The sequence below is a fragment of the Lycium ferocissimum genome, chromosome 7, assembly GCF_029784015.1.
Source record: "Lycium ferocissimum isolate CSIRO_LF1 chromosome 7, AGI_CSIRO_Lferr_CH_V1, whole genome shotgun sequence".
Lineage (NCBI taxonomy): Eukaryota > Viridiplantae > Streptophyta > Magnoliopsida > Solanales > Solanaceae > Lycium > Lycium ferocissimum.
Genome location: NC_081348.1, coordinates 42,562,547 through 42,581,570, shown reverse-complemented (window position 1 = coordinate 42,581,570; position 19,024 = coordinate 42,562,547). Strand labels below are relative to the sequence as shown.

At 35.0% G+C, this 19,024-nt stretch overlaps 3 protein-coding genes across 3 annotated transcripts; 2 read left to right on the top strand and 1 right to left on the bottom strand.

The window, feature by feature from the left end:
• Positions 1–7,321: 7,321 nt before the first annotated feature.
• Positions 7,322–8,010, bottom strand: LOC132062224 (uncharacterized). Its single transcript, XM_059454840.1, has 2 exons — positions 7,542–8,010; positions 7,322–7,450 (listed from the first exon to the last, which is right to left on the bottom strand). Exons 1-2 carry the CDS (start codon positions 7,848–7,850, stop codon positions 7,322–7,324), a joined length of 438 nt encoding a protein of 145 aa, XP_059310823.1. The 5' UTR covers positions 7,851–8,010.
• A 4,861-nt stretch (positions 8,011–12,871) lies between these two features.
• On the top strand, positions 12,872–16,165 carry LOC132065185 (probable polyamine transporter At1g31830). Its single transcript, XM_059458451.1, has 2 exons — positions 12,872–13,393; positions 14,600–16,165. The coding sequence occupies exon 2, from the start codon at positions 14,613–14,615 to the stop codon at positions 16,020–16,022; it is 1,410 nt and encodes a 469-aa protein (XP_059314434.1). The 5' UTR covers positions 12,872–13,393; positions 14,600–14,612; the 3' UTR covers positions 16,023–16,165.
• A 919-nt stretch (positions 16,166–17,084) lies between these two features.
• LOC132065184 (serine/threonine protein phosphatase 2A 57 kDa regulatory subunit B' beta isoform-like) lies at positions 17,085–19,000 on the top strand. The gene is made up of 2 exons (XM_059458450.1): positions 17,085–18,080; positions 18,434–19,000. Exons 1-2 carry the CDS (start codon positions 17,151–17,153, stop codon positions 18,725–18,727), a joined length of 1,224 nt encoding a protein of 407 aa, XP_059314433.1. The 5' UTR covers positions 17,085–17,150; the 3' UTR covers positions 18,728–19,000.
• The last annotated feature ends 24 nt before the right edge of the window (positions 19,001–19,024 follow it).

The following is a 19,024-nucleotide window of genomic DNA, read 5'->3' as shown; positions in this document are numbered from 1 at the left end:
CTTCCAGCAGCTTGTCGGTGATAAAATCGCCGGTGGTGATGCTGGCAAGAGATCCTTGAGGCTCGTGTATGTTAGGGACTCGATAGTAACCATTTCTAAATCGGAAAACTGGAATTGGAGAATGCCTCTGTGTATAGGATCATACATGTACTTAATTAAACTACTTTCCATATTAGCAAGAGATTATGATTTCCATATAAAACACAATTCTATTTAGGAAAGCAGTTAGAGATGTTTAATGAGAAGATGAGTGTGTATCCAATGGTTTTGTATTTTGGTTGAAGATGAGAGATTCTTTTCTGTGGGTTTGAAGACCTGCTTTATATAAATGAGAAAAATGACAGAAAGCCCAAAATATTTGAACTTATCAATTTACTCTTTTTTATTTATTCATATTATTGGTGTCAGCAAATCATATTTTATTTGCTTTTATAGCAAAGCGATTTCAAATATGAAAGGGGTAGACTCTACGTATTTGAAATTTTTCAAAAAATATCTAAATTCAATCCTTAAATTTTGATTAAGATTCAAAATCTCTTAATTGAAATTCATTAAAATGAGGAGCAAAACATGATGATTAGATTCAAACCGGATTATAACATGTTCCAATTAATCACCTAAACACATGATAAAATTTTCTATCAGACACTTTCAACGTAATGTCTGAAAAAGTTTATGTGTGTTTTGTTAGACAATTCCCTTCTACGATTATATTAGACACTTTTGATGTGCGTATACTTAGGTCATGTCTATTATGTGGATACGTTAACAACTTAAAACATTTCACCTCTTTTAATTATACATATCATTCTCAACTAGAATAGGCCTAAAATTTTATGGCTTATTGAAGTTGATGTGTATAATTAAAGGAAGTAACATATTTTAAGTGGTTAACTTATTCACGTGATAGTATTAGAATACACACATCAAAAGTGTATAATATAAACACTTTAGAATGTGTTCAAGTGCTCAACTAAAACAACCGTAATTTAAATATTTAAGTAAATTATAATGACAAGTCTAAATATTCAGCCAAAAGTTTAAAATTAATGAGAAACGAGTAAAGTACGAGTAAGGGAAGTGACGTAGCATAGTGTTTTAGGTGTGACTGTGTGGAAGAACGCGGGGTCCACGCGCAATGTGAAAAGGGTTTAGAGAGGACAGGTGGCGAGTGAGAGCACGCCGTGACCGATGGAGTAAATTCTTGTCCTTACTGGCAATTATGCCACGTCAACTACCTGTCACCAGGAGGATCTTGCTAAATTAGTTCACAAATTTAGACCTCTTTTCTTTTAGCAAGTAATTTGATTAAGTTAATTATTTATCTATTTTATGACCATAGAAGTTACAGGTGTGGATAACTAATTAGGGAAATGGATAAATGAGCTGAGCGGGATCGGCGTCAATAATATGGGTGGCAGAACCAAACCCAACCCGCACAACCTGTCCGGTGTTTCTATGGGTTGGATCATGACCCGATTGTTATGTTGACCCAATGGGTTGAACCCAAAATGACTCTTCAGTCAATCGGGTCAAAATAGTGTAACTCACCGGGTCAAAATGTAACCCAACCTAAACGAGCAAGAATATTGAAAAAAAAAAAAAAAAAAAAAAGACTATACTTTTGAAATCCAATAGAAGAATATTGATATTAATATTATAAAATTATTAAATTGGTCCGCGACAAGGTATATGTTAAGACATTACTTGCGCAAATATTCTGGAATGACTGGAGCATGTTTAATTTATCATGATTTTAATTTTCTAACTATAACCACATGCTGATGTCTAGAGTTTGATGTTAGTAAAAATAGGATATCTATGTCCAATAAACAACCAGATATCTGTGCTAATATATACATTAAGAGCAGTCTATTATATGGCCTTTTTGCTTATTCTATTTAATTTTTTCTTCACCTTTTTTTTTTCGTTTATAATGGGGAAGACATATAGCAGACAAATACTTTTCAGCTATATTGAACCTTAGCGTGTGCCATTTATAAAAGCTGCGATATGTTTAAAGATGGGAGAGGTTGGTAGTGTTGGGTGGGTTAGGTTACGACCTGTTGTTTGATCCATCTTTACCCAACTCATTTTGAGCCAAAGAAATTTGGGCGGCTTGGGTCTTGACCCAATAATTAATGTGACCCATTTTAACCCACCCCAATTTGACCCAACCCGCCCATTTGCCACTCCTATCAATAATTCAATCCAACCGATCATTTAAGAATATACTATACCGATTTTCGTAAAATGATTTTCATTACATTATTATTAAAAAGTCATATTCATCATTGTATTACTAGAATGATTCGCTTGTATTATTATTAAACAATTACAACTTTAATTCAACACAAAATAAACAATTTTGTATTAAAAGAAAGCATATGATCGAGCAGTACTTCTTTAGAAGTATGACTAGACATTTTACACCGTCACTAGGTGCATCATTTGAAAGCTCTGATTTTGTTGGTATTGTTCGTCGAATTTAGATAAAGGCAAAGCCAATATTAAAATTAGATGGATATATAAAAAAACAGAAAGAATACAATCAATTATGTGAGTAAGTAATGCAAAATTAAGTGGAAATATAAAAAGAACAGAAAGATATAATCAATTATGTGAATAAGAAATGGTTACTCTATGTGATTCCAATTCGAATCTTGAAAAACCCCTTGATTCCAGTATTTTTGCTTTGTGTATTATCTCTTGTCTCTGATAATCCTGGTTATCTAGCGGTCGAGTAAAAATTTATGAGTTCGGGATTTTATCTTTTTTACTGGGGTCTAAATTGATTATTAGTACATATTGAAAAAAACTAGGACAAATATATAATTTAGACCAAAGCTACTGGGTTTAGCTGAATCTGTAAATTAACCATACTCTAGCTCCGCTCGTACTATCATCAGTCTCAACAATATTAATTTTGTTAGGAAAATTGGGTTATGTTTGTGAAGGATCTAATCCCCCTCCTCACTACGTTGTCTTTCCATTTTCTCAAGTATACATCTGAACGAGCAACACTTATCGTACTTAAATTTAAATGACCTAAGATAAATTACAAGGAAATAGATTGAGGAAAGCACTCTCTAACTCTGAATAGAAATCTCTCCTCCACAAATTTATTAAAACCCATTAGTGTCAATACTTCCATTTTTATACTTTTCCTAAATATAAATAGGTATTATGTTCTAAAAGAATCGAGTAAGTTGGTCTGATTTGTGTTTTTAACTAAATCTACCCGTGGATATCTTTAACCAAGTGCGGAGAGTTCGAATCCTGAAAATGAATTAAGTAGTCTTTGGTAGGGAGTACTTTACCACAAAATGAACTTTCTGACGTGAATAATTAAGATTAATCAGACTCCAAAATGAGTATCAAACATTCATCAAAGCAAATCAACTACGTAAGTGGTAGGCATGTCAGCGCAGATACTCTTCCTCTATGAGTGACACTCCATCTAGATGTATGGATCTCATCTCCCCAAACCCTATTAAGTCAAGTAACAAAAGTTAGATAAGAAGTCACATCGAACTATTATAACTAACTCGTCCCCGTATATTATATCGTTGGTGAAAACAAAACCCCTAAACATGACAGAAATAACATAATTGAGAGAACCAAACATGTCAAAACACTTCTTTCTCATCCTCTCAGATAAACTCCGATCAACCTTCGGTATCTCCACCGGCTGAAGGTATGCCCATGATGTGTGCTATAATAGCAGGTCCTTCATTGGAATCTCTCGCCAGCTGTTTCCGACGGTTCATCGGCGACATAATCGCGCAAGAGATCCTTGAGGCTAGTGTATATATGTTAGGGACTCGATAGTAACCATCTCTATTTCGGAAAACTGGAATTGGATAATGCCTCTGTGTATTGGTTCTAGGGGCGGCTCAATATAATCAGTGGCCTAAAGCTAAAATTTAATAAGATATCATAAATATTATTAATAAAAAATTCATGTTTTTTTTTCGATGGTCACCATTTTAACCTTTTTAGATGCAAAGCTATAAAGTTTTTCTTTTAAGGATTAATTCATTCAACTATTTCTTTTCATCGACAAATAAAAATATTTGGTTCAGAAAAATTGAGTTAAAACGGTACATAAAAATGACAAACAGAAAAAAGGAGAACGAGTGTACGGAGGAAGGAAAAATCATAGCCAGCTCGGTAGGTATATGTACTAATTAATGAGAGATAAGAACTTAATTTGTCCATTCATTTGAACAACCAAACCAAGTCTTTTTAATATAAGAATTTATAATTTTCCTGTATAGTGACATAGAAATGCATTAAATCTTCCTCCATATTATCAAGTTTTTTTTTTTTTTCAATATCTCAAGTTATAATTAATTTTAATTCTTCAGCAAAAGTTTTCCTATAACCACTAGAAAATCATTATACGTATTACAAAGTTACAATTAATATTTAGAAAAGCTCATTATTTTCTTATATAGTCATGACATTAGGAATGTAGTAAATTTTCTTCAATTTTTAAAGTTTTTAGTTAAATGATAGTAAAACTTTGTCTGATATTTTAGAACGTTGAATTAAACTACTTAAATCTTAATATCTACCAAAAATATTGTATTGCAACAAATGACTAACATTTTATTTAACTAGAAAGATCATTTCCCAAATTATACAATAAGCATGTTTTTTTTTAATAGTTCATTTATCTTAGATTTTCATGTAAATTTATTGGTCCAATGAATTGATTTCTTTTTGGAAAACTAAAAGGATGTCTGTAGAATCTGCTACTTTGTTTGTTTCTCGGTATTATGGTTGCACCATTGGATTCTAGTACCTTAACCAATTCGCATTCAAATTGTGCAGTGAACCACCATCGCTGAGTCAGTTTCTTTTATCTTGAAATAAATGGAACCATCGCTTTGGGATTATAGATGTTCATACCTTCTTAAACTACCACGATTTAGAAATCTATATTCAAGGTATTATCAACCGTCTACCAATGGCTCTCCACCAGCGCTTTTTTGAATTTGAGGTTGGGGATGGAGTAGACAACCTTGCCCAGGTTTTGAACAATGTTCGACCCCGCCCCCATGATCAACTTGCTCCTGCTACAAATGGAGCCGGACTAGGTCCCACCCAATTAGGTGCTGCACTTGGGCCAGACATGGCTGCTCTAGTAGGCATTCCCCAGTAAATGTAGGGGGGCAGGAGCAGCAAATGGGAATGGCCAAGTCGGCAGCAGGGCAACAATTCTGCATCTAAAAAGACAGAGTCCGGAACCAAAATGCCCCCAAAAAAATCATTTTGAACCAAAATACCCCAACAAAAAAAAAATGTTACAAAAGTACCTTTAGCGCAGTAAAATACTGCGCTAAAGCACTTAACCGTAACGGCCCCGTTAAGTGCTTTAGCGCAGTATTTTACTGCGCTATAGTACTTAACTGTAACGGGTCCGTTGAGTCCTTTAGCTTTTACTGCTCTATAGCAGTCCGCCATTTTTCAACTCCAGCCTCTTATTACATTTTCACTCCTTTTTACGTAGTTTAGCCGTATATTAATCATGCTTTGAGACTCCGAAACTTCAATATTTTATATAGAACTCTACTTATATTTGTACAATTAATAAAATAGGCTCAATACATCAAGAATACGCAATACTTTGGATTGTCGTTTTAGTGGTTGAAAAGTGCTCAAAGTCCTTTTTTGTTTGAAGACTTGTAGTCATTAGCTTTACGTTATTTATCTTTTAGGATTTCGTCTTATTTTTAAATTAATGCTTAACTTTATTTCGAATGTGTCACGTTTTTTTTTATTATCAATTTAGGATGTGAAACTATAAACAATAATAAAGACTAAGATAATATGTATAAATATGCAAAAAATATATAATATTTACGATAAATTGTACAACAATAATGTATATACACTATCGAGGATGGGTCCCACATGTAGTATGCCGGAGACTATTCCTAGGCCTAAGGCTCATACCATCCCCACCGCCCTCGCCATCGTCTCCATCGCCCTTTTTTCTCTTAATAACCGGGCGCTCCAAGTCATGATCATCTCCTCTTCCCCTAGCCCTTGTGCCCTTAACTAGAACGTGCTTCTTTTTGGGATCTAGTCCCGTGGCACGCCGAACCTCGAGCCGAGTTAGGTCTGGAAACTCAACCTCTTCCTCGTCGGGAGTCGCCACCTCAGGCACCGAAGGATGAACCTGAAAAGTATATAATAATTAGTACCATTTCTTATTCATATTGAATACATTAACATTATTTATTTAATCAAACGTGTGTGTCAACGGCCGCACAGTAGGCTCCTGAGATGGGTCTGTAGGCTCCTGAGATGGGTGTGGTAGTGAATATGGGGTAGTCTCCTGGACGAGATCTTTGTTCGAAGTCCAAGTAAAGGTTATAAAAATTAAATAAATATTTACCTTATATTGAATAAAATTAGTTTTAAGTAAAAAACTTACATGTGCCTCGGTAGTCTCATGAAAAGACACCTCTGCCTCGGCAGGCTGATGAGAATGCTCCTGAATGGGTCGCTCCTATGGACCCACCAGCGCCGAATCCTAAAATATTAAAAAAACGAAATAATAAGTAACATACATATTTTAAATAAATACTTTAAATAATCAAATATATATATTAAATATTGACCTTATATTGAATAAAAAGAAATTTTAATAAAAAGCTTACGTGGCTCGGTAGTCATATGGGAAGACACCGCGGCTCGACGGACCCATGAGAAAACGCACGAGTGGGTGACTCACGGTGGACCGCCGGCGCCCGAATCCTAAAATATAAAATATTACTAAATAATGAGTAACATATATATATTTAAAATAAATAATTTAAATGAACAAATAAGTATTTTAAATACTAACCGGGATCAAAAACTCATCGAAGTCAAGAATCCTGGCTCCCTCTAAATTCCTCACAGGCCGCTCATCAGCTAATGAAGCGCGTAACGCCGCCCAATCAACGTTATCACGCTCCTCCATGTATGCATTTTGGCTCGGCTGTGATGACGACCCGGGTATCTCAGCAAGTAAGAGCGCCGGCGTAAACGTAGGTGAGTCCCCGGTGGCGGCCACCGGCCCGGAGCCGGCGCGGATGGACTAGACCGTGAACGCCCTCGGAATGGGATCGGCCTCATCCGCCTCATCTACACCAGATGGTGTCCTCCACCACCGGGTCTTCTAGCGGCGGCACCGCGGCCTCTACGCGCGCGGTGTCCTCCGGTAGCACGGCGTCCTGCGCGACCGGCCTCCCTCCTCTGCGGGAGCACCCGGTCCTCCTCACGGCGGCCGATACTCGCCCTCCGAACGGGCTCCTCCTCGCGCCTAATCTCGCACACTCGCCTGCCGGATACCATCCTTCGATATCTGTACCATCTTCGCCGCTAGCCCCGCAAGCCCAGGGTAAGGCATATGCTCTAACCCCAAGATGCGTAAACGTTGTACGGCCACCAGCTGCATTTGTGTTCAACAGAAAAAAAAAAAAGTTATTTTTTAAAACGTAACAATTAATGCAATTAAATAAATCTAAATACGATAAACTTACCAATGCCTCGTACTGCCCCGCGAGTGCTGAGTATCCTACATCCCTAGGGGGACGCAAAGCTGGGTTGCCGATCAATCGGCGTGTGATCTGATGATACCAGCGCATGTAATGTTCAATGGGAGTCAAATGGCCGACCACCGCTAAAGTGCCCAACCTGTTCTCCCAACGGTGGAGCTGGACATCTATGAAAGCCAGAAAATCATCATCAACGGCAGCCCGATCATCCCGCTGGTAGTGTCGGAGCTCATGACGGACGTCAGGGGGTATACTCTGTGTATGCCCAAACTGTCGTAAGGCACGCTCGGGCATGTGCTCTTCTACGATGTCCAGGTGTATCAATGGACACCGCGACCTCCAAACCCCTGACCTGCCCTACAGAAGGTCGGCAAACCATCTAATATAGCAGCGTACGGCGTCCATATAAATAGCTGCATAACATATAAATACAAATCAGTGATCACCAAGTCGAAAAGACGTTTAATTAAATTATTAATGTAAATTTAAATAGTTTTACCACATCGTCCGTCATGTAATCAAAATTTGGTCCCGGAATGGAAGAATACTGTGGTGCGTATCCACATCCCGGTCAAAACCCGCTGTCCACCTCCTCGCATAAGGCATGTCAATCTCGAGGTGATGCCTAGGTACGGGCTGAAAAGGCAGCATCCTCTCCCATGCCCATAACTGTAAGCGATATTAGAAGCACGTTCCAGTTAAGGGCGCAAGGGCTAGGGGAAGAGGAGATGATCATGACTTGGAGCGCCGGTTATTAAGAGAAAAAAGGGCGATGGAGACGATGGCGAGGGCGGTGGGGATGGTATGAGCCTTAGGCCTCAGGATAGTCTCCGGCATACTACATGTGAGACCCATCCTCGATAGTGTATATACATTAGTGTTGTACAATTTATCGTAAATATTATATATTTTTTGCATATTTATACATATTTTCTTAGTTTTTATTATTGTTTATAGTTTCACATCCTAAATTGATAATAAAAAAAACGTGACACATTCGAAATAAAGTTAAGCATTAATCTAAAAATAAGACGAAACCCTAAAAGATAAATAACGTAAAGCTAATGACTACAAGTCTTCAAACAAAAAAAGACTTCGAGCACTTTTCAACCACTAAAATGACAATCCAAAGTATTGCGTATTCTTGATGTATTGAGCCTATTTTATTAATTGTACAAATATAAGTAGGGTTCTATATAAAATATTGAAGTTAGGAGTCTCAAAGCATGATTAATATATGGCTAAACTACGTAAAAAGGAGTGAAAATGTAATAAGAGGCTGGAGTTGGAAAATGGCGGACTGCTATAGCGCAGTAAAATAATGCGCTATAGATGAGAGAGAACTGTCTATAGCGCAGTATTTCACTGCGCTAAAGGACTCAACGGACCCGTTACTGTTAATGAGTCCTTTAGCGCAGTAAAATACTGCGCTAAAGCACTTAACGGGGCCGTTACGGTTAAGTGCTTTAGCGCAGTATTTTACTGCGCTAAAGGTACTTTTGTAACATTTTTTTGTTGTTGGGGTATTTTGGTTCAAAATGATTTTTTTGGGGGGCATTTTGGTTCCGGACTCAATAAGACACGTGATACTAACATTTTACATATAGGGCTATAATCTATAAATACGTACGAATGACTAGTTATACAAAAATAACAGAGTTATTAGGGGCCTCTAACTTATACGGGCCTAACGCAGATGTTTTAGGGAAAACTACGTATATATACATGTTAAGGAGAAATATTTACGAAACGTAACGATAGTTTTCCTTATTTACAAAACATAACGATATATTACAAAACATGACGGATTTTCATATATTTTTCGTTTTTTTATTTTTATTTTTTCCGAAAATATATATATTTTTTATAAAAAAAATTTTTTTTAAAAAAAATATTTTTATTTTTAAAAAATTAATTTTTATATATATTTTTTAAATATTAATTTTTTTTTTTTTTGCTCAATGGCTTAAAAAATTACCTCATATTTCTATGTATGAAAGTTGTATGAAATGTGTATGTGTGAGCAAAATTTTTAATATAATTTTCATATACAAAATTTTGAGCGAAAACTTTAAGCCTTGAATATTGTATGAAAATTGTTACAATGTTGTTATAGTTGTATTAATTTTCCGTAAACCTAATATGAAATTTATATACAAACAATGTGAATGAAATTCTAAGTCTTGAGGAAGATATACACATTTCATACCATTCTCATGCATAAAATTTTAAGCATAATGTTTAAGCCTTGATCAAGATATACACATTTCATACGTTCTTCATACATAAAATTTGAGCGAACTTTTTAAGCCTTGAGCAAGATATACACATTTCATACACAAAAATTTGAGCGATTATTTTAAGTCTTGAATGTTGTATCAAAGTTATATACAATGTTGTTGTAGTTGTATTAATTTTACAAAAATCTAACATGAACTTTATACATGAAAATGTGAGCGAAATTTTAAGACATGAGCAAGATACAAATTTCATATTGTTTTCATACACACAATTTTCGAGCGGATTTTTTAAGCCTTGAACGAGATATACACATTTCATACATTTTTCATACACAAAATTTTGAGCAAACTTTTTAAGTCTTGAGCGAGATATACACATTTCATACAACTTTCATACATAAGTTTTTGAGCAAAAAAAAAAATATTAATTTTAAAAAAAAAAAAAAAAAAAATTTAAAAAAAAATATTTTTTTAAAAAAATAAAAAAATATTTTTTTTTAAAATGATTTTTAAAAAATAAAAAATAATTTAATTTTTTTTTTTTTTAAAATATAAAGCATGTTTTGTATAGGATTTGTAATGTTATGTTTTGTAAATATAAAACTATCGTCACGTTTCGTAAATATTTCTCCTTAAGATGTATATATATGTCAAAGACCCGATGTTTTATTGGTGTTACATTTGAGTCATTCATATTAGGATCATACACATACTTAATTAAAGTACCTTTCATATTAGCAAGAGATTATGATTTCCATAATAAAACTCAATTCTAGTTAGGAAAGGAGTCAGAGATGTAGACGAGTGTGTATCCGTGGTTTTGTATTTTGGGTTGAAGAGATAAAAAAAATTTATGCATTTGAAGAGATGCTCTTTATAATGAAATTAAATATAAATGTATAAATATATATAATATAAAAAGGTATTATATAAATAAAAGTTTAAAAATAACAAGGGTAAAATAGACACTGCATAGGAGGGTCGAATGTCTATTCTTTAAAGTTGATGCTGGTGTGGGGGGTGGGGGGTGGGGGGAGTGGTGAAGATGAATTTAATACGATACCAAATTTTGGTAAGTGATTTGTATAATAGAAATTAGACATTTTTTAATTGACCTAATTGTGGCAGTTTCTCTTTGATAGGGGTGGGCGTTCGGTTTTTCGGTCCGGTTTTATCAAACTTCGGTTTGGCTATTTCGGGTTCGGTTTTTTGAAGGTGGACACCAAACACCGAACCAAACTAGTTCGGTTCGGTTCTTTCGGTTTCGGTTTTTTAAAGTTCTGTTCGGTTCGGTTTCGGTTTTTTCAATTCGGTTTTTTAAATATAATATTAGAAGCGATTCCATTGACACTAATTCATATTCTCAAAAGCAATAAAACATAAAATTGATAAATTGAAATCAAAATCAAAATCAAACAAACAGGATACACAAGAACAGAAAACTATAATCATGACATAGGATTACTAGGTTTTATATACATACCGTAAGAATAATTAAGAAAACACATAAAGGACATACATTAATCCTAAAGAGACATCCTAGTTACCTTTCTTTGTTAAAAATATTTGATTTTTTCAATTGAAGTGGAAAATTAGGGATACAAATGCAAAAGAGGACTTATTACAATTGGGTTTTTTTTTTTTGCTTTAAACTTAATGGGACTGGAGTCACTGGACTATTTTAATTTTTTTGGGTAATGTATTAAATTTCGGTGCGCGTTCGGTTTTTCGGTTCGGTTTTATCAAACTTCAGTTCGGCTATTTCGGTTTCGGTTTTTTGACGATGGACACCAAACACCGAACCAAATTAGTTCGGTTCGGTTAGGTTTGTTGAAGTTTTGATTCGGTTCGGTTTTTCGATTTTCGGTATTTATGCCCAGCCCTACTCTTTGATATCAAATTGGTTCGGATAATTTTTGTTGCATTATCATCAAATAGTCACATATAAATGTTGTATTACTGGAATATAATGTCTCATTTTGTTATATTAAACAATTAAAAAAACTTTAATTTAAAACAAAAATATACAATTTTGTGATAAAAACAACATATGAGGTGTACTTTCAAAGTTATGGTAGATGTATATCCCTCCACCCCCACCCTTAACGAGAGTTTCTAATTTCGAGTCCTGAAAATGAAAAAAATCATGGTAGAAAGTTTTTTCCCCTTTAATAAGCTTTAAAGGATACAAATTCAAATTAGTCGAGGTATTAAAATAGATACGAGACACCCGACGAAAATCAAAAAATATTTTTTTTTAATAGATGTGTTATATAGGAACTTATGACTACCAAGGTACATTATTTGAAAGCTTTGATTTTTGTTGGTAGTGCTCCTCGAATATAGATTAAGGCAAATCAAAATTATAATTAGGTGGATATCTAAAAGAAGAATTATAAAGAATCAATTAAGTAAGCAAGTAATGATTCCTTTTATGTCATTCCACTTTGAATCCTAAAATAAAACCCTGATTCCAGTATTTTGACCTTTTGTGTCCAGTAGTCCTTGTTATCAGTCTCAACAATATTAATCTTGTCAAGAAAATGGGGTTATGTTTGTGAAGGACCAAGTCTCTTCTCATTAAGTCTTATCTTTATTTCCTCAATTACACATCTGAATGAGTAACATTTGTCGTATTTAAATTTTAAGGGCCTAGATTAAATCATAAGGAAATATATTGACGAAAACAACTCTCCAGTTTTAGTTAGAAATCAACTGGTTAGAAATCTCTCTTCCACAAATTTTAAAAACTCATTAATATCAGTACTTTCATTTAATATTTTTCCTATCTACAAATTTGTATTATGTTTTATGTTAATAATTAAAAAATCTACTAAGTTGGTTTGATTTTTGTTCTAACTAAAAATCAAACTAGGAGCACCAAAAGTCCAGAGTTCGAATTTTCAGAATGAAATCGTCTTTGGTAGGGAGTATTTTATCACAAAATGGACGTTCCAGCACGAATCAGATTAATCAAGCTCCAAAACGCTTGTCCAATCCTATCAATTAAATAAGTCGTAGCAAGGCGTGCTTTTCGTCTATGAGCATGATTCTATCCAGGTGTTTGGAAATCATCTCCCCATTGAATCAAGCAACCGAAACCAAGCAAAGGAATCACATCTGAGCTAACTATAACTAATTTATCCCTGTGAACAAATTCGTTTGTTTCCTCACCTAACGTTACGTTAGATAACTACAAGTACTACTCAATAAATGTTGGAATTGGTTGATACTTCATTTCATTTTGGACCACTGATTGAATTATCGAGGCCCCAGTCCCCAGTGATAAAATGTTAATCTTTGTCAACCATATGATTCTAAATTTCAACATGTGCTGATTCTCCAAATCTTCATATCACTAATTCGGGAATCTGAGACAGTGATACATTAACGCCCACGCCGATAACTGACACGTGTCCTGACAATTAGTCACAACCGTCTATACTACACGAGAATCACGATCCCCTCATGCTAATTCAGACATGATAAATTCTTCTATTTCTTCTTCAAGAAATTATTATCAATTCTCACTTATGAACAGTTGACTTGCTCTGCTTGTGTGTGGATCTTGTAGGTAAAATTTTCATCATTTTCTCTGTTATTCTCATTTGCTCAACTGTTAAATTTATACATAATTTTAATGCTCTGTTTCCATTTTCTTATTTTTTTTGTCGATTTTGTGATTGTACAGGGTTTTTTACGAGCATGCTTGTTAGCTCTATGGTTTAAACAAGCTTTTGAGCTATCTAACTTACTTTTAACTTTGTACCGACGATGAATTAGTAATTGATTACTTGGAAAACATTGTAGTAAGTGATTTAATTAGTTAAACTACACTGATAAGTGATAACATTATAGCTTCTTGCATTATAAATATAACTTTAAACTTTTCTTTGATTTGATTTATTTATACTGTTTGATTAGGCGTAAGATGGAAAAAGTATAACGAGCTTAGATAGTATAGTCGCAGAGTATTAGTGTATAGAAGCAGAGGCGGATCTAAAATTTGAATTTTTGAATTCCTATAGCGATCTCAAATTAATATACAGTAATAATTATGTTTATAGCTAAATATTTATAGATATTTTTTGAATTATTTAATACATAGATAAAATTTGTGTAAAAATTATTGGGTTCACGTGAAGCCGTAGCTTACATGTTAAACCCGCCTCTGTAGAAGAAAGGGAAAATAACAATTGCAAAATAAAAAATAAAAAATAAATAGGGGTAGTGTGATTATTATTTTTTAGCTTGATAAACGTGGTAGGCACTATCAAGAGTGCAAGGGAAGACTATTATATTATTTATTTTGCCTTTTTATTGGTCTAACTCTTTATATTTCTACTGTAAGATCTGTATTAGGTGAAGTATTTAGAGGTCATTTAATTCGCTGATAACTTATTTAATGGATTAAAATAATATACACTGAATTAACTTTATTTGTTATCATTTGTTTAGTCCATCATGTAAAACAAAAATATTACGATGTATAATCCAAAATATTTGTTTGGTATAAAGTTGCATAAAGATTTGTCACTTTTATCTGTATTGCCTATTATTTAGTTTTTTTTATCTTATATGATTAACAATATTTAACATAGTATAAATTAGAAATCAGTTGAGGTACACTGAAGCATGAGATAAATTGATAAATGAATTATGATCCCTATTCTCTTCATGGAAAATTTTCTTTTAAATTTCTCTTTTCCCAGTTGAGTTATGTACTTACAGCATATTTCCCCCAGAGATTACAAAGACACTCATAATTTTGATACTCCATACAGAAACAACGAGTTCCAACAGAAAAACTGATCAAATGGGGGCAGCAGATAATGCTGAATATTCGAGTTTACAAGGAGGAACTTCTCCAAATGTGAAGAACTTCACTAAGGTTTCATTTGTTCCTCTTACGTTCCTTATATTCTACGGTGTCTCTGGTGGACCTTTTGGTGTTGAAGACACTGTCCGTGCAGCCGGTCCGTTTTTAGCACTTCTTGGATTTTTGATCTTTCCTTTTATATGGAGCATTCCGGAGTCCTTAATCACTGCAGAATTATGCACTATGTTCCCCGAAAACGGAGGATATGTTGTTTGGGTATCCACAACTTTAGGTCCTTATTGGGGATTTCAATTAGGATGGGTGAAATGGATGAGTGGTGTTGTTGATAACGCGTTATACCCGGTTTTGTTTTTAGATTACATTAAATCTGCTGTCCCAACATTAGCCAATGGTCTTCCAAGAACAATCGCGATTCTTGTTTTAATTGTAGCACTTACTTATTTGAACTATAGAGGTTTAACTATTGTTGGTTGGGTTGCTACAGTGTTGGCGATTTTTAGTCTTCTTCCTTTTGGAATTATGGGACTTATCGCGCTTCCTAATTTAGAGCCTTCAAGATGGTTTGTTGTAGATTTGAAAAATGTACAATGGGGATTGTATCTAAATACACTTTTCTGGAATTTGAACTACTGGGATGCAGTGAGTTGTATGTCAGGGGAAGTAGAAAACCCTGGGAAAACACTTCCTAAGGCTATATTCTATGCAGTTCCCTTAGTTGTCTCTGGTTATTTTTTCCCTCTTTTATTTGGCACTGGAGCTGTTCCGTTGCATCGTGAACTTTGGAGTGATGGTTATTTCTCGGATATTGCTAAAATCATTGGAGGAGTATGGTTAAGATTGTGGGTTCAAGGGGCTTCCGCTGTGTCAAATATGGGAATGTTTTTGGCTGAGATGAGTGGTGACTCTTTTCAGCTTTTGGGTATGGCAGAACGCGGGATGCTTCCTGATTTTTTTGCCAAGAGATCGCGTTATGGAACTCCTCTTATTGGAATCTTGTTTTCTGCATCAGGTGTTATACTTCTGTCCTGGCTTAGTTTCCAAGAGATTGTGGCTGCAGAGAACTTTCTGTATTGTTGTGGAATGATTGTGGAATTTATAGCTTTTGTGAAGTTAAGGACAAAATATCCAGCAGCATCAAGACCTTATAAGATTCCACTAGGCACAGTTGGTTCAATTATAATGTGTGTGCCACCAACATTTTTTATTCTTGTGGTTATGGCCTTATGTTCATTTAAGGTCATGATTGTCAGTTTCTTGGCTATTCTTGTTGGGATTATTTTGCAGCCTTGTTTGGTTTATTGTGACAAAAAAAGATGGTTAAGTTTCTCTGTTAGCTCTGATCTTGTTGATCTGCAGTCCAGTTATCATCAAGTTGGTGAGGCCTAAAGTGATGATGGGACTTCTATTTTCTTGATATTAGAAGCATTGAATTTGTTGTATTTTTTCATTTTTGTTGGGATTGGTATTGCATGTTGAGCCCATGGCAATTGTAAACATAGGGTGAGTAATTCACTCTGCCTTGGTTTGTATTCAAGTGTGTGAATCACTATTATTGTGCTATGATTCCTTACTGATAATATTGGAAAAAGGATACCAAATTGTAATTCTGAATAAATTCATGTAAGTTACCTATGCAAAATATTTTAGCACTATTTATATTCTTCTACTAATGTTGCACAATCAAGTTTAATATAGTCTAGTTTCTACTAGGCCCAACTATGGGACATCGATGGTCTCTTCATGATTTAAAGTGCAACGAAATGCCTTAAAAGTTAAATATGCTTCACAATGCATTTGGCTTACAGATTAAATAACTACAGCATGCGGGGACTGAAGTAGTTAGACTTATACCCGGAAAAGCTCGCAACATAGGAGCCTATGGTACTATTCTTGTTGATAGATAACGTATTGTGTTATTTCATTTCCTAAATTAAAAAATAATACAAAAAGGAATATCCGACAATGTGCATAGTTTGTTTGATGACTAAAGTAACGAGACATCAGTATCTATGAGAAGCCGATTGATCAAAGAAGGGCTGGCCACTAATATTCCCAAAAACAAAGTTAACCTTATCTTTACCTGTCTGTCTTCACTTTAAAACCTCTGAATCATCGGAAATGTCCAAGAGTCTTTCCTCTTAAACATCGTATTTCTTGTTCCTGTTTTGCACTACACAAGAAATAATTATCCTAATCTTTGCTTTAAATAAACCATTAACCGTTTACTCCCACCTTCTGCATTTGCCCCCAGAAACATTTTTTAGTAGGTACCTACATCGACTCATCTCAATCTTCAAGGAAGAGATCGACAATCCAAAAATCTTTTATTCTATTCAGAAAGCGTTTTCCGTCAGACGATTCGTAAAGGCAAATGGGTGGGTTCAACGGAAACAGCCCAAGAAACTCTCCAAAAGCTTCTCCAAGGATAACATTTAGCCCAAAAAACTCTCCAAGAGACCTTCTCCAAGAAAAACAAACACAACTCTAAAACAACTCCTTTTAGATTCCAGGAACATGTCAAATTTTCTTGATTCTGAAACAGAAGAATTGCTCTCTCTAATCTCTTACTGTTCTTTCACCTACACTTTCACTGATCCACAAGAATGCCCTTCACAACAAGATTTAAAAAGGCTAAAACTCATCCAACTCCTTTCTATCATCAAGACTCTCATAAAACCACTTGATGATCAAGTTCTTTCACCCCTTTTCAAAATGTTGTCGTTTAATCTTTTTAGGCCACTCCCTCCACCAATTCACTCTGTTATCTCAATATTACCCGACGACGATGATCTTGTCAGTAATCCTACACCCTCATGGCCACATTTGCAAATCGTTTACGACATTTTCCTCAGGATTGTCATTAGAACAAGTGTTGAATCACTCCGAATTTATATTGATCATTCTTTCCTTCAAAATCTCCTCACGTTATTCCAGTCCGAAGACCAAAGGGAACGCGACAACTTGAAGAATGTGTTCCACAGGATTTATTCCAAATTACATTTCTATAGACCATTCACGAGAAAGGCTATGCATGATGTTTTTTTGCACTATGTTTTTGAGACCGATCAAAGGCACCCTGGAATTGGAGAGCTTCTTGAAATATGGGGCACAATTATTAATGGATTTAGTGTTCCTCTAAAAGAAGAGCATAAACTTTTCTTAGTTAGAGTTCTTGTCCCTTTGCATAAGCCAAAAGGGATGCAGGTTTATCACAGGCAGTTGACCTATTGTGTATCTCAGTTTGTGCAAAAAGAGCCTGAGCTTGGTGAGGTTGTTATTAGAGGAATATTGAAGTACTGGCCAGTTACAAATTGCCAGAAGGAAGTTCTGCTTATTGGTGAATTGGAAGAGCTTGTGGAGACACTAGATCCTCAACTGTACAAGGAACTTGCCCTGCCTTTGTGCACCAAAATTGCCAAGTGTTTAAATAGTTGGAACTCTCAGGTAAAACCATTCTCTTCCCTTGTGCTTCCTTGGTGCGTTTGGTACAAAGAAAATCTTCAGAAAATGCGTTATGATGTTTGGTTAACGAGTGGAAAATAGCCCGGAAAACACACTTACTAAAACTTATTATAAATAGTAATAAACCAAATAGTATGCTGATGAGATTTTTGAGTATTAAAGTATGACAATAATGTCTAGATGTTGGTCAAAACAATGGTACGAAGCTCTCCCCAAAATATTGTCTGACCACCAAACACAAGAAAATGACTTATTGTTTACATCATACCAAACATACTTTTGGGATAACGGTTATGTAGGAGATGATTTTGGAGTGCTAATGGTTCTGATTTTAGGTTGCGGAGCGCGCATTGTATGTGTGGAACAATGAGCAATTTTGGAAGATGGCATCACAGGCAATGGAAGAGGTGTTCCCGGTTCTAGTTGAAGGGATGGAGAAGAATCTGGAGGGGCATTGGAGCAAAAGTGTTCGACAATTGACAGAAAATGTGAAGGGAATGCTGGAAGCTCTAGCACCATTTCTCTATTCCAAGTGCCTTCAACAGCTAGAAATTCAAGAAGCTGTTGAACGCATAGAAGAGTTGAGAAGAAACGAAATTTGGGAAAAGATTGAAAATGCAGCAAAATAGTAAAAGAGAAAATACTGTAAGCACATTTCAGAGTCAACAATTGAATATCCTAGGAAATATAATAAATCTTATGTGAGTATTTGCCGTTTCAATCGATGTGCTCATGAAGCTGTCTATGGCTAAAACATTTTCCCACATGGAGACAACTATATACAAAATGTATCACAATAAAGGGGCAATGCTTCCTTGGTTTTCTAAGCAATAATTTTTTCTGATAGCGCTGCAGAGAGCATAACATGATAACAATGCTTCGAATGCCCTTTACAGGGGCTGTGATGTGAACAGAATTTTGAATGT